The sequence below is a fragment of the Nanorana parkeri genome, unplaced genomic scaffold (assembly GCF_000935625.1).
Source record: "Nanorana parkeri isolate BGI_ZX_2015 unplaced genomic scaffold, ASM93562v1 scaffold2286, whole genome shotgun sequence".
NCBI classification, from domain to species: Eukaryota; Metazoa; Chordata; class Amphibia; order Anura; family Dicroglossidae; genus Nanorana; species Nanorana parkeri.
Genome location: NW_017308554.1, coordinates 161178 through 178613, shown reverse-complemented (window position 1 = coordinate 178613; position 17436 = coordinate 161178). Strand labels below are relative to the sequence as shown.

General features: G+C 45.1%; 1 protein-coding gene across 1 annotated transcript in view; it reads left to right on the top strand.

Annotated features, from left to right (window-relative positions):
• Window positions 1-836: 836 nt before the first annotated feature.
• LOC108801299 (phosphatidylinositol 5-phosphate 4-kinase type-2 beta-like) overlaps window positions 837-17436 on the top strand; it is a 151175-nt gene continuing 134575 nt past the window's right edge. Inside the window, exons 1-4 of the mRNA XM_018573234.1 lie at window positions 837-872; window positions 4369-4574; window positions 13204-13300; window positions 13393-13545. Of these exons, the coding sequence (XP_018428736.1) occupies window positions 837-872; window positions 4369-4574; window positions 13204-13300; window positions 13393-13545 (492 nt within the window). The remainder of the gene's footprint in view (window positions 873-4368; window positions 4575-13203; window positions 13301-13392; window positions 13546-17436) is intronic.

Below are 17436 nucleotides of genomic sequence, written 5' to 3'. Positions count from 1 at the left end.
AAAAAAAAAAAAGGGGAAAAAGTGAAAGGGGGGGGGGGGGGGGTGTAACCAAAGGGAGGAAAAGGGGACATCAAGAGAGAGAAAATGCAAGAAAGAAGACCAAGCCTGAACATAAAGGAACGAACCATCGACCTAGGAACCAGTTCCAATTCCCTGTGCTCTGAGGAATCAGCAAACAGATCTCAGTAAAACCAGGTTTGGGAAAAGGCCTCTGTTCGGTCCCTTAAAGCTGCCATCAAGTTTTCCATCTCCCTAATCTCAGACACTCTGTTGAGACAGTGAACAGTTGTCGGGAGGGGGGGCAGATTGCTTCCAAACACTAGGGATACATGCTCGAGCCGCACTCAACAAGTGCCGCAGAAGCGATTTGTCATACCTCTTCCTGGACATCGAAGTTAAGTTCAAGAGAACCGCTGCGGGATTATCAGTTAATGAGAAGACCGTCGATTGGTGAACCACCCCTTGAACCTGGTTCCAGAAGGGACAGATTCGTGAACACTCCCAAAAAATATGCAATAAGGTGCCCGTGTGACTATGACAGCGCCAACAACGATCCGATTGTTGTTGATAGAATTTTGAGAGGACAAAGGGCGTCTCATACCAGCGGGTCATGATCTTATAAGTCGTCTCGTCTCCTGATATCTGTTTACATATGGACGCTTTATGAGCAAAGAACACAATCCTGTCAAGCTGTGCCTTGGAGAACGTAATTTGGAGATCTCTCTCCCATTTACGAAGGAAATATAAATTCGAGACAGGTAAAGTGTTTAATAGCAATTTATAGGCCAATGAGAGCGGGACGCGAACCATGCCCCCACTCCCACACAACTCCTCAAATGCAGTACGCGGTCTATGGAACCGAGTTGCATGAGGTAGGGATCTCAGAAAGTAGGAGAATTGTAGGGATCGCCAGGGGTCCAAACTAGGAACATAGCATTCCTCTATAAGTGTCACGATCCAGCAAAGGGTACCGGACTGGATCACAGCTGCGGAACTGTTAGGGAGAGGGCCTATGGGAATGGATCAGTTTAGACGGTTCCCAAATACACCAAGTGTGAGAGGGAACTGTTCCACATCATGTATCCCAGGCCGTTAAGAAGCAGGGCGTAGTACCAGGGTGAATATGGGGTTTTGTCAGACTACCCACGGGGCGTGATGGGACTGTAGTTTCCTAATGGTGGTGTAGTAGCAGAGTTCCACTTTAACTTTGCAATCGCTAACGTAGCAGTACAAGCTGTATCTATTTTACCAGCAGTATGTTATAAGACAACTTCAACATCAGCCACTGGACAATCCTATTAAGCAGTTCCAGCCTATAGTTATTTAAGTATCCCACAAGCAGGTGTAATCACTATGGTTAGCAGTACAAGCAGTTCTCTTTAGCAGTATGTACTTTAAGCAGGCAGTATCCCACAAGCAGATGCAATCACTATGGTTTAGCAGCACAATCAGTTCTCTCTTTAGCAGCAAGTTATTTAAGCAGGTAGTATGCCACAAGCAGATGAAATCACTTTGGTTTAGTAGTACAAGCAGTTCATATGCACATATAATGTGCCCCAATACTTGCGGTTGGGCTGGTTGTGGAGGGGAGACCCTTTCGTCCTGCAGGGTTCAGAGGCTGGTTAGGAGGAGGCTGAGTGGTGGATTGGAGGATGCTGCGTGATTGGTTGGAGGAGGCTGAGTGTTGGAATGGATTGGACATCCACAGCAGAACGAGATATCCCGGGTCTCTAGGGTTCAGTGGTATGCACGGAGACAACGCTCGACGTTCCACATTGACAGAACGCCGAATGTGTGTCTCCGCAGCCATTATAAGGGAAAGCCGCGGTCAGGGGGCGTGACCCCGCGTGATGTCACGGCAGAGGCGACGCGGCGCTGAAGGGGGCGGAAGCGCCGGGCACGACCCTGACAATAAGTGTAGATACAGTTTTCCAACAGCCATCATGAAGAAACTGAAAGGCACCATCTAGTCCGTTCACCCGCCAATTACGGAAGATCTTGTCGGTGAAACCAGGGACGAATGCTGGCTGACCCATGATTGGAGTCAAGGGGGATGGAAAATAGGATATAGCACACATTGCATAATATTTGTGTACCGCAAAAATGGTAGGACCAGCAAGTGGATGTTGAAGTAAAGAGGTAAGAAAACGTGAGTCTAACCACGGTGCCCCCTGAAGCAGGAAATACACAGTCTCCTGCTCTATATTGACCCACAATTTGACTCCATCATGCCTGCACCAGTCCCCTACTCATGCCAAGTGAGTGGCAATGTAGTAGAATTTCGGGTCTGGGAAACCAATGCCTCCCTGTGATTTGGCACGTTGCAGTATGTCTCTTCCGATCCTGGCTGATTTACCTTGCCATATAAACTGAATAAAAGCTGAACAAATGGAACGCTGGGGCACACGGACAGGTAAGGTTTGGAAAAGATACAATAAACGGGGCATGACATTCATTTTCAAAAGATCCGACGGAATAAACGTACCCAGATAGTGTATGGCCTGAGTCGCCCATTTAAAGGTGAAATTAGATTGGAGTAGTCTAAAAAGCGGAGTAGGCAAAGACACATTCAGCGCTTCCAATTTTTGTAAGTTAACTTCAGGTTGGAGCCAAAAATCTGCAATTCCAAGAGTAGGCTTGGTAAGGACATGTGGGGTTGAGTTATGTAGAAAGAAGGTCATCGGCATATGCCGCCAGTTTGTGGTGGGTCCCCCCCCACTCTCAGTCCCTGGATATCCGGATTCCTCCGCACGTGACAAATAAATGGTTCCAAGGTAATTATAAAAATCAGGAGGGAGAGGGGGCAACCCTGATGTGTGCCACTCGTAATAGAAAATGGGGAGAAATGATGGCCATTAATCCTAACCGTCGGTGAAGGATTAAACCCCCAATCCACATCTGCAATTGCAAGGTGGAGGCCCACATGCGAGAGAACCCGACAAAGGAAATCCTATGACACCCTGTCAAACGATTTTTCTGCGTCTGCGGACATCAGCATCATGTGAGTCCCCATCACTTGGCCCAATGAATTAGATCAATGGTATGGATAGTGTTGTCCCGGGCCTCCCAATGTCACTCAATGGAGCAGAAAGAAAATAGAATTTTTGTACTTACCGTAAAATCCTTTTCTTCAGGTCCATTGAGGGATACAGGCCTTCCTCTGTGTTTAGGATCATGCTCCCAGTACTGCTTTGCTACTAACCTGAAGCATGCTGTGGTAGTAGTAGGGGTTTTCCTGGGCTGACCTACAGTTTTGATTGCCAGTGTCAAAACCACCTGTTGGCAGCAGTACAACCTGAGGGTTTAAGACTTCCTGTGTCCCTCAGTGGACTCTGTCGGGAAACCCAAATTCAGGGGTTTCAATAACGTTGACTGTTGAGGCCACATTAAAAAGTAAATGTATTTATTTTACATGCATTACATGGAGAGCATAACATACAGCGTATTGGAATCTACATTGCTCTGGCTGGCTATGGTCCTAAATACAGCATATATAGGGTCTGAGTTGGGTGGGAACCTGGCTATCTATGTCATTTGAAGTGTAAATCTTCTTTCTGATGGTATTTGCAGAGGTGACGAACACGTGTTGTTTACGATTCTTCTAAAACAATAGCTGTTGTGCACAGGAACCAATTTCCTTGTAAATAGTTTTGAAGAGGCATTCTTGGGTGGTCATCACATACGATAAATGCAGGAGGTTAGGCAATACTTGATTGAACCAAGATATGTTATAAATGAAATGGCTGTTCCAATTTCCCCCTCAGTCCCTCCTCTTGGCCATTATACTGGCAACACAACTGTTCCTACCTAAAAGAAAAGAGTTTGGAAACATATCACTGCTATATCAAGCAATCCACACACTAGTTGTAGCGAACAGTTGGGTCAGAGACCATTAACAGTGTAGAGGTTTCGACTCTACTCTCCCTGTGCATTAGAACCCCATCATAGTTACTCTTGATAACTTGATGTGGGTTTTGGAGGTGCTGATATTGGGAAGGTGGAAGACGCCTTGGATTACTAGTTCTTATAAAACATATAAAATGTAGTTTGAAGAAGGCAGATAAAAACGATATAGTCAATTTGCAATCCCTGCCATCCCTCTCTAAATTCCCGTGATTCTCCCTTTAGCTTCCTAATCTTTTTTCTTTCTAATCTATTTTTGCCTTTTTTACCTTTTTTACCTAATTTACCTCTGCAGAAAAATCTCACTTGGCTTTGTCATGGCTGAAAAATGCAAAATAATAAATAATACTTGTAACAAAAAGACTAAGATCAAAAAGTCTAATAAAAATGACGTGTTAACAATGATGGGCTAACAGTTTATGAACACCAAGTCTTTCTTCAACCCTTCTGGTGCATCTCCCGCAGGGTTTCATTGTACTGGCATCAGAGCCATTTACATCCAGGATTAAGCAAGGTCATAGCTTGGGTCAGGAGCGAACTGAGCAATCGGGTCAGAGGGCCCGCGGCCATCAGGGGGCCCGTCACCGACACCCCCCGTCCGCCGCCGCCTCTTTGCCACCTGCACCCGCCAGCCCCCCGCATCAGATGCCGTTCTGTAATCGTCGGCCTCGGTATGCGATCGGGGCTGGCTGGATCAGGCAGACGCAGCCCTCTAATCAGGCATTGTAGAGGGCCGCCTGCTAGGGCCTCCCGAGGACCCCCTTGAGGAGTGAGCGGCCGACGATTACAGAGCCGCATCTGATGCGGGCGGGCTGACCGGGTGGCAGAGAGGCAGCGGAGGGAGGGAGCCAATGCAGCAGACCCCCCACAACCAGGGTCCAGGGAGCCCCCACTGACCACCAGGGTAAGGTGGTAACATTTAAAAAATAAAATAACATAAAATAAAACATTTAAAAAAAAAATTCACTTGATCCCTGGATCCACTGACAAGCGCAGCCTCCCACGCTGTCAGAAGCTGCATACAGAGCGTGCTGGTTACTGTTTAAACCAGTGGGTGCTGTATGCCGCTTCTGAGAAGACATGCTATTAGCATAGCGGGAGCTATGCAAAATACGTAGCCGGCTTCCCCGTTACGCTAATAGCCTATCTTCTCAGAAGCTGCACACAGCGTGCCGGTTTAAGTAGTAACCAGCATGCTATGTATGCAGCTTCTGACAGCGTGGGAGACGGGAGGCTGCACCTGTCGGTGGATCCAGGGATCAGGTGAGTATTAAAAAAATGTTTTATTTTATGTTCCCAGGGACATTTCCGGGGACATAATTTGTCCGGGGACGATCTCCTCAATCCGGGGACTGGCCACCAGGGAGACCCCACTGGCCACCAGGCAGCCACCACTAACCACCAGCAAGCCCCCACTGGCCACAGTGGAGCCCCCATTACCCACCTGGGAGCTACCACAGGGCCCCCACTAATTATCAGGGAGCTCCCACTAGCCATCACAGATCCCGCACTGACCAGAAGAGATCCCACACTGACCAACAGAGAGCCCGCACTGACCGCCTGACAGTACACATTGGCCACCTGAAAGCCTAATTAAGGGAGCTGCCTCTGCTGCACCCACACACACCTGTGAAAATCTCTGGAACCCTGGTGAGAGCCTGCACAGCCCACCTGAGAGCTCACACTGGCCACCTGAGAGCCCGCACAACCTCCTGAGAGCCCGCACAACCCTCCTGAGATCCTGGAGACATCACACGGCGAACCCGAAGCAACATAGAGTATGTAGCTTCATATTATTCTGCATTGCTGTAATATGTATTGCTGAGATTTGTAATCCTCTATAGCCAATGCCATTCTGCAATTCTGTACAATGTATTTCTGAGATTTATAGTCCTCTATAGCTGGTGGTATTATTCTGCATTGCTGTATAATTTTCTGAGATTTGTAGTCCCTCTACAGCTTGGAGTTAGTGGCAGAACCACCAGAGTGGCAGCAGTCGTACACGCGCACTGCACTGACGAGGCATACCTCCACTACCAGTGTGCTATAATTTTCCTCGACCTACAAATTTCTCTACCGCGTCTCTTCCAGGAGAGCATGTCATGAAGAAAGGTGGTCATGAAAACATCTGATTCGGATGACGTGGCCCCACCATAAGTGACACAGTCGAGAAAATGTATAGGGTTGAGTTAAATTATAGAACACTGACTTTGACACTGTGCGGCCCCTCCCACTATCCTCCCACAGCACACAGCCCAGAAGCATGGACAGCCAGTGGCGTCTACAGTGGGTGAGAGTGCCTAAGTACCGGACATGGAGCGGTGTAAGGCAAGAACCATGTAGGGAGCCTAGTGGGAGGAGAGCACCATCCCCCAGCCAGTCACCCCTTTCATGGACTTAGTGAGTCCTCACATCACCCTAACATTCACACTAGTGTTACATGGATGGCAAAAGTGGCAGGCAGGCGGGGGAAGAGACAGAGCAGGAGGGGGGCCAAGTTGCTGCACCATGGGCCTCTGGGTTGTACTTGCCCCTTGGCTAAAAGTATTCCGTGTGCTGAGAGCTGATTTAATTGCGGATGGCATCAGCGCCCGGCAGTTGCGGTATTCAGGATTGTGTGAGGCCTTGGACTACATGTCGCAACCACTGGGTGCAGATGGCATCCGCAATTAAATCAGCTCTCTTGGCGCCCAGCGGTTGCGACATGCAATTAAAATTATTAGTGCCCCCCCAGATTTGACTGTGGTATCTTATGTGCCCCCCCACATATTGTTCCTAGAGTCGCCACTGAAGGAGAGGCTGATGTGTACGCCATTAACTTGCTGTTTTCGGCGAGCCGCAGCCAAACTAGTACAGGTGAAACTCGAATAATTAGAATATCGTGCAAAAGTAATTGCAGTAAGTGCTGCAAAAGGGGCCCAAACCAAGTACTGAGTACATATGCATGCTTGTACTTTTCAGAGGTCCAATATTGTTCTATGTACAATCCTTGTTTTATTGATTGCATGTAATAATCTACTTTTTTGAGGTTGTGGATTTGGGGTTCTTGGGGTTTTCATGAGCTGTAAGCCATAATCATCACAATTATGACAAATCACGGCTTGAATTATCTTGCTTTGCATGTAATGAGTCTATCTCATATATTAGTTTCACCTTTTTAAGTTGCATTAGTGAAATAAATGAACTTTGCACGATATTCTAATTATTCGAGTTTCACCTGTAGATGCGGCTGTCTTAAAGTGGCGGGGGGAGTATCCCCCGCCTCCTGGGTCAAACAGACACTGCCTTCGCCACTTTAACACAGCTGCATCTACTAGTTTGGCTGTGGCGCGGCCAAAAAGAGATCGGAGATAGCGTGGGAGGAGGGGGGTTTGTCACGCTGTGGTGGTTGTGTACAGACAGAGAGCAGACTTCAGCATTACTGCCTGTTCTATGACTGCCAGAAGCTCAAACATTCGGTCTACTCCTGCCTATTGCTCTGAGGACTGAAAAGAGACTTGCTGATCATTTCACCCATGCTGAACTCCATAGCTCAGTTTTAATATGTTTATGGAAGCATAGTTTATCAACACATATAACCACCTAACTTATATAGTTATATAATACCAACAACAGATAAAAAATCTGCCCCTGGTGAGACCTCCGCATCTGCCCCTGGTGAGACCTCCGCATCTGCCCCTGGTGAGACCCTCTACATCTGCCATTGCTGAGACCCTCCGCATTGGCACCTGGTGGGACCCTCCGCATCTGCTGCACCCACCTGCTGGACCTGCTAAAGGTGAGCATGTGTGCTGGCATGGAAGGAGCTGCCCAGTAATGCGTGTGTGCGGGTGACATCCTACAGGGATCAGACTGTGTGTGATGGCTGATCCCGGAGATGTTGCTGTGTATGTGTCATTCTAACTGCCCAGTCTGCCGTACATTGGATCTGGTCTGAGGTCTGTCTTGTACTGGTTCTAATCTGAGGTCTGCCGTGTATTGGATCTGGTCTGAAGTCTGCCATGTATTGGTTCCGGCCTGAGTTCTGCCATGTATTGGTTCTGGTCTGAAGTGTGCTGTGTATTGGTTCTGGCCTGAGGTCTGCCATGTATTCTGCCATTTAACTCGCTTTCCAAATTGCCTATATTGGTCTAGATTTTGAAATTCTCCTACCAGTTCCCCGGCAATTCATCTCTTAGTGAATTGGCCCACTATTTGAAAAATAATGTGGAGAAACAATCTCTATGACACAAGAATGTCTATGCAGGTGGGGAGTGTGGGAGGGGCTTGTATATGGGTGGCGCTCAAGGGGGCCCCATAATCTTGTATTGCCCGGGGGCCCCATGTGTTGTCAGTCCGCACCTGGCTTGGGTACTGCAACACCTTAGAACTCATACGATGTCCATACGTAACAATGCTCCTCTTTAGGACTCCCAGTAGATGTTTGCACTCATGGCAAATCAAGCTTTGAGTTACTTTCACAACAATCCAATGCTGATAAGTAGTAGCATAGCTACATGCTATTCCAGGATTCTTCTCCACCTTGTGGCTGATGGCATAATCAAAAGAATGAGGTAGGATATTTTGAGAATGGTGTCAATCACATTGTAAGTCCAACAGTAGATAATTAACAACATTGCCCAGAAAGACTTTGAAGCTTTCCTGCTGAAGTGAATCTGTTTTACATAGTTAATGTGACCTAAAACAAAGAAAAACACAAAAGTATCTTAGTAAATGTAGAGAGTAGTGTCGTTCTTATAATGTGTTACTCAGCTATCACCTGAACTGCCTACAGTATTCTTGACCCAAGTAAAAACTAACGCTTAATGTACTAATATTTATATAACTTCATTATATTACTTGGTGTAGTACAGGTGTAGGATGAATAACAATTACTCCATGCAGTCTTAAAAATTACATCTTATGATTAATTCAGAAGTAAAAAAAAAAAAATGGAGATGCGTCATCGTGTTGTCACTGATACTAGGGGATTGCTGGCTTTCTATAGTGAAAAGACTTGTTAACAGAAGCACAGCAGAAGTAATTTCCAGAACAAAAAAGAAACAGACAAGAATATGCTATATTGTCAGTTACAAATTTTTGTCAGGTCATAAATGGCTATCACCAGTAGTGATGAGCCGAACACCCCCGTGTTCGGTACGTATTTGAACGGCCGAAAAGTTCGAATACAAACTCGAACTCAATGGAGGTCAAACATTCGAAAAGGAATGTCCCCTTTAAGAGGGCATATATGCTAGTTATTGGCCATAAAAGGTGTATGGGGGTCCAGGTACTGCCCTGGGGGACATGAATCAATGCCAAAAAAAAAAATGTTTTTTTCTCTTAAAGTGTGCAGTTCCCCCTCCCAAACAATACCAGTCTGGTAGAAATGTTAGGAAGGACCACTTTAAAAAAAAACAAAAACTGTGTAGGGTTCCTCCTAAAAGTCATACCAGGCTCCCCTTAAGATCTGGTAGGAATATTTAGGAGGGACCCCATGTAACAAAAAAAAAAAACTTGTTTATGGTTCCCCCTAAAAGTCATACCCGGCCCTTAAGGTCTGGTAGGAATATTTAGGAGGGACCCCATGTAACAAAAAAAAGTGTGCGGGGTTCCCCCTTAAAGTCATACCAGGCCCTTAAGGTCTGGTAGGAATTTTGAGGAACCCCACCCCCAAAAATGGGGTGTCCCCGTGCCGATGGGGACAAGGGCCTCGTCCCCACAACCCTGGCCCGGTGGTTGTGGAGTCTGCGGGCAAGGGGGCTTATTTCCATCAGGGGTACCCCTTTAATTAAGTGATTTTAAAATCACTTGCCGCACACCCAGATGCCGCGACCCCTCCCTTGTGAATGAGTAAGGGGTACTTGTACCCCTACCCATTCACTAAAGGGTTAAATAAAATAGTTATTAAAAAGTCCAGACTTTTGATAAAATCCTTTATTTGGAAAAAAAAAACAAAAGACATGTTTTCGACAAGTCTTTAATTTTGACAGATGCCGGCAAAACATACACAATTGGGCGGAGCTAGCGTTGACAGCTAGCTCCGTCCAATTGTGTAGTTTACCGACATCCGATAGGCAGGCCATGATTGGGCAGAGTCATCATCTAATTCAATACTGAGCCCTGATTGGGCAAAGTATTGCACCTGACCTGTGGTTTGACAAATCAGAGCTTCAGAGGCCATTTTGCCTTATGGCATGTCCGCGGTCGAATATACTGCAGGTACTATAGGTCTGGCACTGGACAGTAAGGTAGACAAAGTTGGAACTGCTAGAGTCAGTACAGACAAACTCGAACAGATGCACCATTTTTAGCTAATGAGGGGCAGAAGCCTTAAATACAAACAGAACAGACACATAAAACAGTTGAAGTGGGGAAATCTCACCAGATTCATCAGACATACTGCATTAGTTGAAATAATATAATTTCAATATTGTTATAATTTCAATAATTTCAACAATTGTACAAATGCTTTTGCCAATATTCTTTATAATGTAACCCCATTAATGTAGGGGTTTGGTGGTGTCTAGTATAGCCTTTCTTAATCATTGTTCCATGGAACCCTATGGTTCCTCCTAAGCCTGCTAGGGGTTGCTTAAACAGAAAGCAATTGATCTCTCACCTACACTGATCACCAATTAGGTATAATTAATTTTAACAGGAGTTCCCCAAGACCTAAAAATGTGTTTCAGGGGTGAACAAAGTTGAGAATGTCTCATCCAGTATCTTATTCATGTTGAAAAGCAGTGATGAAAATCAACAACTGCTATAGTAACTATAATAATTAACAACAAAGCAGTGACTGATTGTTGAAAAAACCCCCAAAAACTTATGCATAACTACAGAACAAGTCTGCTTTGCAACATGAATTGCAGGAAGGAAAATACATTTACAAAGGGGCAAATTAAACAACATTCTCAAAGAATACAGGTCATACAATCAAACTGAAAACCCTTGTATTAAAAGGTGTATCTTGTATTAAAAGGGGTATAGACTCCAGAGATAGAGACATAATCCTGCCCCTGTACAAAGCATTAGTAAGACCTCATATGGAATATGCAGTTCAGTTTTGGGCACCAATTCACAAAAAGGATATTGTGCAACTGGAGAAAGTGCAGCGAAGGGCGATTAAACTCATAAGAAGCATGGAGGAACTCAGCTATGAGGAAAGATTAGCTGAACTGAATTTGTTCTCTCTGGAGAAGAGGCGATTAGGAGGGGGCATGATCACCATGTATACATACAAATATGGTTACTATAGTGAGCTTGGTGCCAAATGATTTACTTTAAGGTCACTGCAAAGGACAAGAGGGCACTATTTGCGTCTGGAGGAAAAGAGGTTTAACCTTTGCATACGGAAAGGATTTTTCTCAATCATATAGTTCAGTATATTTGGAATTTCCTAAATACTTAGTCATTTTAGGGTTGCAGTTTATACACAAACTATTCTTTTTTCTTTCAGCCAATGCCATGACCAGCAGGGCACTGACAAATTAACAATCTACCTTACTTGTACAGTTTACAATTTCTCATCACATTGAATTACAATTAACAAAACACAGACAAATCATTATTCTACTGATATTCAGTCAGTGTTATCAACATTTTTCTGATACAGCATTTTTGCAACATAATTACAGTTAACTTAGACAACACAAAACAAGCCATGGCTCTCACACATCTCAACACAGCAGACAACAAAACGAGTAGAATATCAATTTCCACACATATCCTATTTCAGCAGCTGTATGGATTGTACTTCCACTAATAAATCTGAATCTTTCCCATATAGGTCTCTTATCTTATGTAATATCTTTCTCACAAAACAATACACCTCTATAACGTTAACAATGCCTGCCTGCCCCTATAAGTCCTGAAAGTATTTGGGTAATACCTTTCATGTCCTTTTCAGGACTTAGGGTCCAATAGGGTCTAATTTACCTTCTAGTGGTAAAATCCTTGCATGCCTTGGTTGCATTTCGTAAAGGAATCAACCACTCCTGTTCTTAGTCCAGGAGGTGTTTTCAGTGGATCACACAGATCCCCAAATGGGGCGTACACGGTGGTACTAATTCCCCACCTCACACGGTAGTGACACTTCCTCAAGAATTAGTCAATTACTTGCCCCCACGGTCACAAAGACACGATATGCCTAGATAATTCCCCCACGGTCACAAAGACACAATTTACCTAGATAATAGCAGGAACCGTACATCTGGCCAAGGATCTATACCAGAATATACTATGCACCACACAACAAGGATCTAAAAGGCAAAATACATGGCAGCACATGCCATAAAAACAGCAATAAAATAAACCAGAATGTCACAGAGATTATAGAATCTGTGAGAAATAGTTTGGAAATCTGACAGCTCTGCTACCCTAGAAAGTCTTCCACTTATTATCAGTTTATGGAGACTGCTGTGAAATAGAGAAAATACAGTCTTCTGCTTATGGTGTGACTTTATGAAGAGCCACACAGAATAGAAAGGACGACAGATTTATATCTTTCAAACCTGGTGCTAGGTTAGTATCATATAATTCCTCGAGTCCGAGGATCCGATCCCTGACCTGCCCAGTTGCCCGGTAACAGGAACTGCAGAGATCCTACCTAACCACTCAATGCACTTGAAATAGGGCACTTCATTCAACAGAACTCATTCATACAAAGGCAAGGACAGTACTGAATAATAGACAGTTTGGAAATGAGAAACTTTTTGACAGTCAAGGTTCTTGGAAAAGGTTACTTCTCTACTACATCGACTTACAGAGACAAGCACAGCACAAGTGGGGAAATCACAGTAACCAGAATGGTAGCTTACCAGTGCCAGCAGAAGTGACTTCCCAGTTGTGATGCCCCGTTCTGTGTATTAACAATGTCTGTAAATGTAAAATGGCTGTTACATTTTCCCCCTCAACTCCAAAAAAGTTACAGCGAATACAACAAGCCTTTTTTTAAAATTGGTATTTAAATCGAATGTATAGTTTTTAACATGTTTAGATGTATAGTTTGATGTAAATAATGCTTTGTGTGTGTGTGGTTTTCTTGTTTTAGCTATAGTACCTGTTGTACGCAGTGATTGATGTAGAATGCAGTAATGTCTTACACCACATATGTTCAGGCATTTAGGTCAGACATTTAAAATAAAAATAGTACTTTCCAGAATAATTTTTTAAAGAAATCCTGCATACATGTTATTTATGCATCGTATTACATGGGAAGTCTGCCTGAATCTTAGAAGTTCAAATATGTGTTTTACTTTGATATAATCTTGAGGCGTAAATGTGGGAAAAAATATTTTGTGTTTGTAATTCCTCCAGGGAGAACCTTCCAAGTCGATTCAAGTTTAAGGAGTATTGTCCCATGGTGTTCAGAAATTTAAGAGAAAGGTTTGGGATCGATGATCAGGATTATCAGGTATATAATTAGCAAAGTTAATAACTGCTTATGGACACCACTTATAAGTATGCATTCTGTAAATGTGTAATTTTTGGTTTTTGCGTTCTCAGAACTCTTTGACCCGCAGTGCTCCTGTAAACAGCGAAAACCAGGGACGGTTTGGATCCCGATTCCTGACCACATTTGACCGGCGGTTCATTATAAAGACGATATCTGGTGAAGATGTGGCTGAGATGCACAATATTCTGAAGAAATACCACCAGGTAGCTGCTTTTGTTAATCTTTTTTTTTTTTCTGCAACCTTTTTCTTAAAATAAAAAAAAACTGTATCTGAAGCAAACAGTCTTTTCCAGACCAGCTTTACATTTTTAATATTTTAGCAAACTTTTTACACACTTACTTTGGTTATGAAGATGCTGAGATAAGCCATTTCAACTGGCTGTCAAGTGGGGACAACTGTCAGCTATAATCCCACTGTCAGTCTCATTATTGTTAAAAATAGAGACCAGTTTCTTGGCAGCACGGTAGTGTTTTATATTGTAGCCCCGATGATTGATTGCCAAAGAAAGGCTCATAGTCAGTTAAAGGGTTTTCTTGATCATACATTACAGGACACTGGCGTATTCAGAAATGACTGGGTAGTATGCATGTATCAGGTGACTGCATACTGGCAAAAGCTGTAAGGGCCTTCTTATGACTCCTCCCACTTCCAAAAATTTAAATGCAGATGTCTCATCTCTACTTAGGGAGATGTGTGTGGTATGATTACCTTATTTTCTGTGATTCTCCAATAAAGTTTTCTATGACAACATCTGTCCAAGGGGCATGGTGGCAATATGGCAGCTTCCGGATCAGTGTTCCACTGCAACAGCTTCAGGAATTGTACCCAGACCCCACTAAATGGAAGACACGGGGGGACAGCTTGTAATGTTGCTTAGGGCACTGGATCCTGCATTTGTGCCTACCTTGGCTTGTGGTGAAACAAGTTGGGTTAGCCAAAGGTCCAGGGCAGTGGCATATCTGCACTGGTGTGACCCCACCCCTGAAAACTGCTTTGGGGGTATTCTCAACCCAAGCGAGTGAAGCCAAGGGTCGGTGGAAATCCCCCACATCCCTTAATGGGATGTCAGGAGAGAGTCTTTGCCCCTACCCCACAACTCGCTCCCTGGTCTCTGCTCACAAGGCAGCTGCTGGCCTTTTAAAACACAGCTGCACTGTGCCTTTCTCCTTCTGTTTTATTTAGACTGCATTACCACAATCCTCCCCATGCTGTGCCAGTTCTCAGTTTAACGGAGTTGATGGGTTATTTAGTTGATTTGCACCACCAGCTGATCCTGAGCAGGAGTGGACATCGCCACGGGTTACTAAGGACAGACAGGGGTCCTCAGACTACACAACTGTCATATAGATGCTGGCCTTATTGATGCACCCAGCCAGCTGTGCCTGCGTAGTTCAGACAGCTGCACCCAGGAGACATAAATTATGATTTTGGGTATGCTTAAGAGTTGGAGGCTCTGGCTCTTACTTACTCAAATCAAGGCAGCTGGGACACATTGAGACAAGGCTAGGATCTGGACACATTGCATCCAGTGACATTCTTTGCAGGCTGAGCAAATAGAAGACAACTGAGTTCAGTGAGGGTGACCGTCGTTAACCCACAATTTGCATTGAGCATTGCAGCACCAGTCAACCACAACCGCTAACATAGCCGCCTTATAGTAAGTGCAGGGATCCGGGAAGTGCATACCACCCGCCATCTCCGATCTTGGCAGTATCTGACACTGAATCCAAGCACGCTTGTTAGCCCATAAGAAGGAAAGGAAGATCAACTTTAACTGCTTAAGGTAAGTCATGGGGATCGAAATTAGAAGAGTCTGGAGCAAGTACAGCAACTTGGGCAAGATCGTCATCTTCAAAATATGAACGCGGGGCGAGCCCAGGATCGCAAGTCTGCGGCCATGTGGCGTTGGAGAGGTAGAAAATTCAGGGTGAACACACTATGGGGATCAGACGGCAGCATCACCCCCAGATGGTGTTGGAGAGGTAGAAAATTCAGGGAGAACACTTCATGGGAATCAGACGGCAGCATCAACCGCAGATATTGAATATGAGAGACTGCCCACTTGAAAGGAAAAGACATGCTAAGATGGTGTAAATGGGAGTCTGGGATAGATACATTCTGGGCCTCAGATTTGGGAAAATTGATTTTAGAATCCGAAATCTACCCATAAACTGTCAGAGCCGACAGAAGGTTGGGGAGCACTATCTCTGGGCGTGTGACATAGAATAGAAGGTCATCGGCATATGCGGCAGTCTTGTGGTGTCCAGAGCCCGTCTCCAGTCCCGTGGTGTTGGGGGACATTTGTATCGTCCGTATTAGAAGTTCAAGGGTGAGTAGAAAGATAAAGAGGAGATAGGGGGCATCCCTGCCGAGTCCTGTTAGAGATAGAAAAAGTATCAGAATGAGCCTCATTGACCCTGACTACCGCTGACGGGTCCGAGTAGAGGGCCCCAATCCAAGTGCATATATTGGCCCCCAAGCCTACATAAGATAAAGTTTCTTGTAGGAAGTCCCAGTTCACATGATCAAAAGCCTTCTCCGCATCTACCGACAGCAGGAGAAGGGGTTTCAGCCCTGCGCCAAATGGATAACATTCAAAGTGTATATGGTGTTGGCTCTAGCCTCACGGCCTGGGATAAAAACCCACCTGGTCAGGGCTAATGAACTCCCCCAGGAACGGCAGGAGTCTGGAGGCCAAGATTCTAGTGACGATCTTGAGATCCACATTGAGAAGTGAGATAAGGCGATAGCTCGCACAGCTGGTAGGGTCTTTACCTTCTTTGGGAATCACTGTCATTTGGGCTCTCATGGTATCTCTAGGGGGAATGTGACATTCCAGAATTGAATTGAAGGCATGGAGGAAATGCGTATCCAATACATCACTAAAGCGCTTAAAGTAATTCAACGTAAACCTATCCGGGCCGGGAGCTTTACCAGGTTACATAGTTTTGAGGGCCTTCTCAAACTCCTCTCCAGTGATGGGATTTTCTAGCAGGGAACTATCCGAGTCCGACATGCGTTTCATACCTGGGGCACTTAAAAACTCGCAAATCTTGCGGATTCGGGATTCGGGCAACCTCTTCCGAATGTAGATTGTACAGTTTTAGATAGATAACGGGAGGCCATAGCGGTGGAGTCCAATAATAGCTTCCCATGGCATGGATGGAGGGGGATATATGTGCAGGCCCGGACATCACGTAGGGTGTTGGCTAACATCCTACCCGGTTTATTACTGAATTTATAGAATGACCTGCGTGATCTCGGTAGCTGGGCTTTCACCCTATCTAACAAAAGTGCACTAAGTTCAGATCTAGTTTTGGCAATAGCAGCCCCAACATCCCCATCAAAAGATTGCTTATGACGTATTTCCAGGTCTCTAACCCGGTGCACAGGTCCTCGACCAGTTTGGTACGTTGGCGTTTGCGAAAGGAGCCCATCCTAACGAGTACCCCCTGATAACACATTTATGTGCTCTCCATAGAGACAATGGGTTTTGAGTGGGGGACCCATTTTCAGAAAAAAAACACCGGAGCGCCACCCGCAGCTTGGCCTCCAGAGCAGGATCCTGCATAATGGACTAATTGAGCCGCCAAGTAGACGGAGGCTTGGAGTCAGGTCATTAGGTCCAAATATATGGGAGAGTGATCAGAGTGCACCGTAGTGTCAATCAAATCCGAAGAAACCCGAGACGAGCACGTGAGGAATCAAAAAGAAATCAATCCGTGAGTAAGATTTGTGGGATTGTGGGAAAATGTGTATAATCCCTATCAACTGGATGGTGGATGCGCCAAGGATCTATCAGTTGAAGGTTAAACATCGACTTCTTGATACGCTTACGCTGAGCTTGAGAAATACCCCTAGCAGAGTCAAGATGTGGGTCAAGGACCAGTTTGAAAACCAGGTATTCAGGGAAGTAACACGGAGCACAGGACTGTGTAGCTGCGTAACAAGAGCCGACTAGAGAGCAGGACACATTCCGCAGGAGAAATGCTAACTTCTCAGTGGGATACCACCAGAAGGCTTGGACAACATGGATAGAACCATGTAGACACGGGCGGGGGGGGGGGGGGGGGGAAGAAAAAAAAATCAAGAC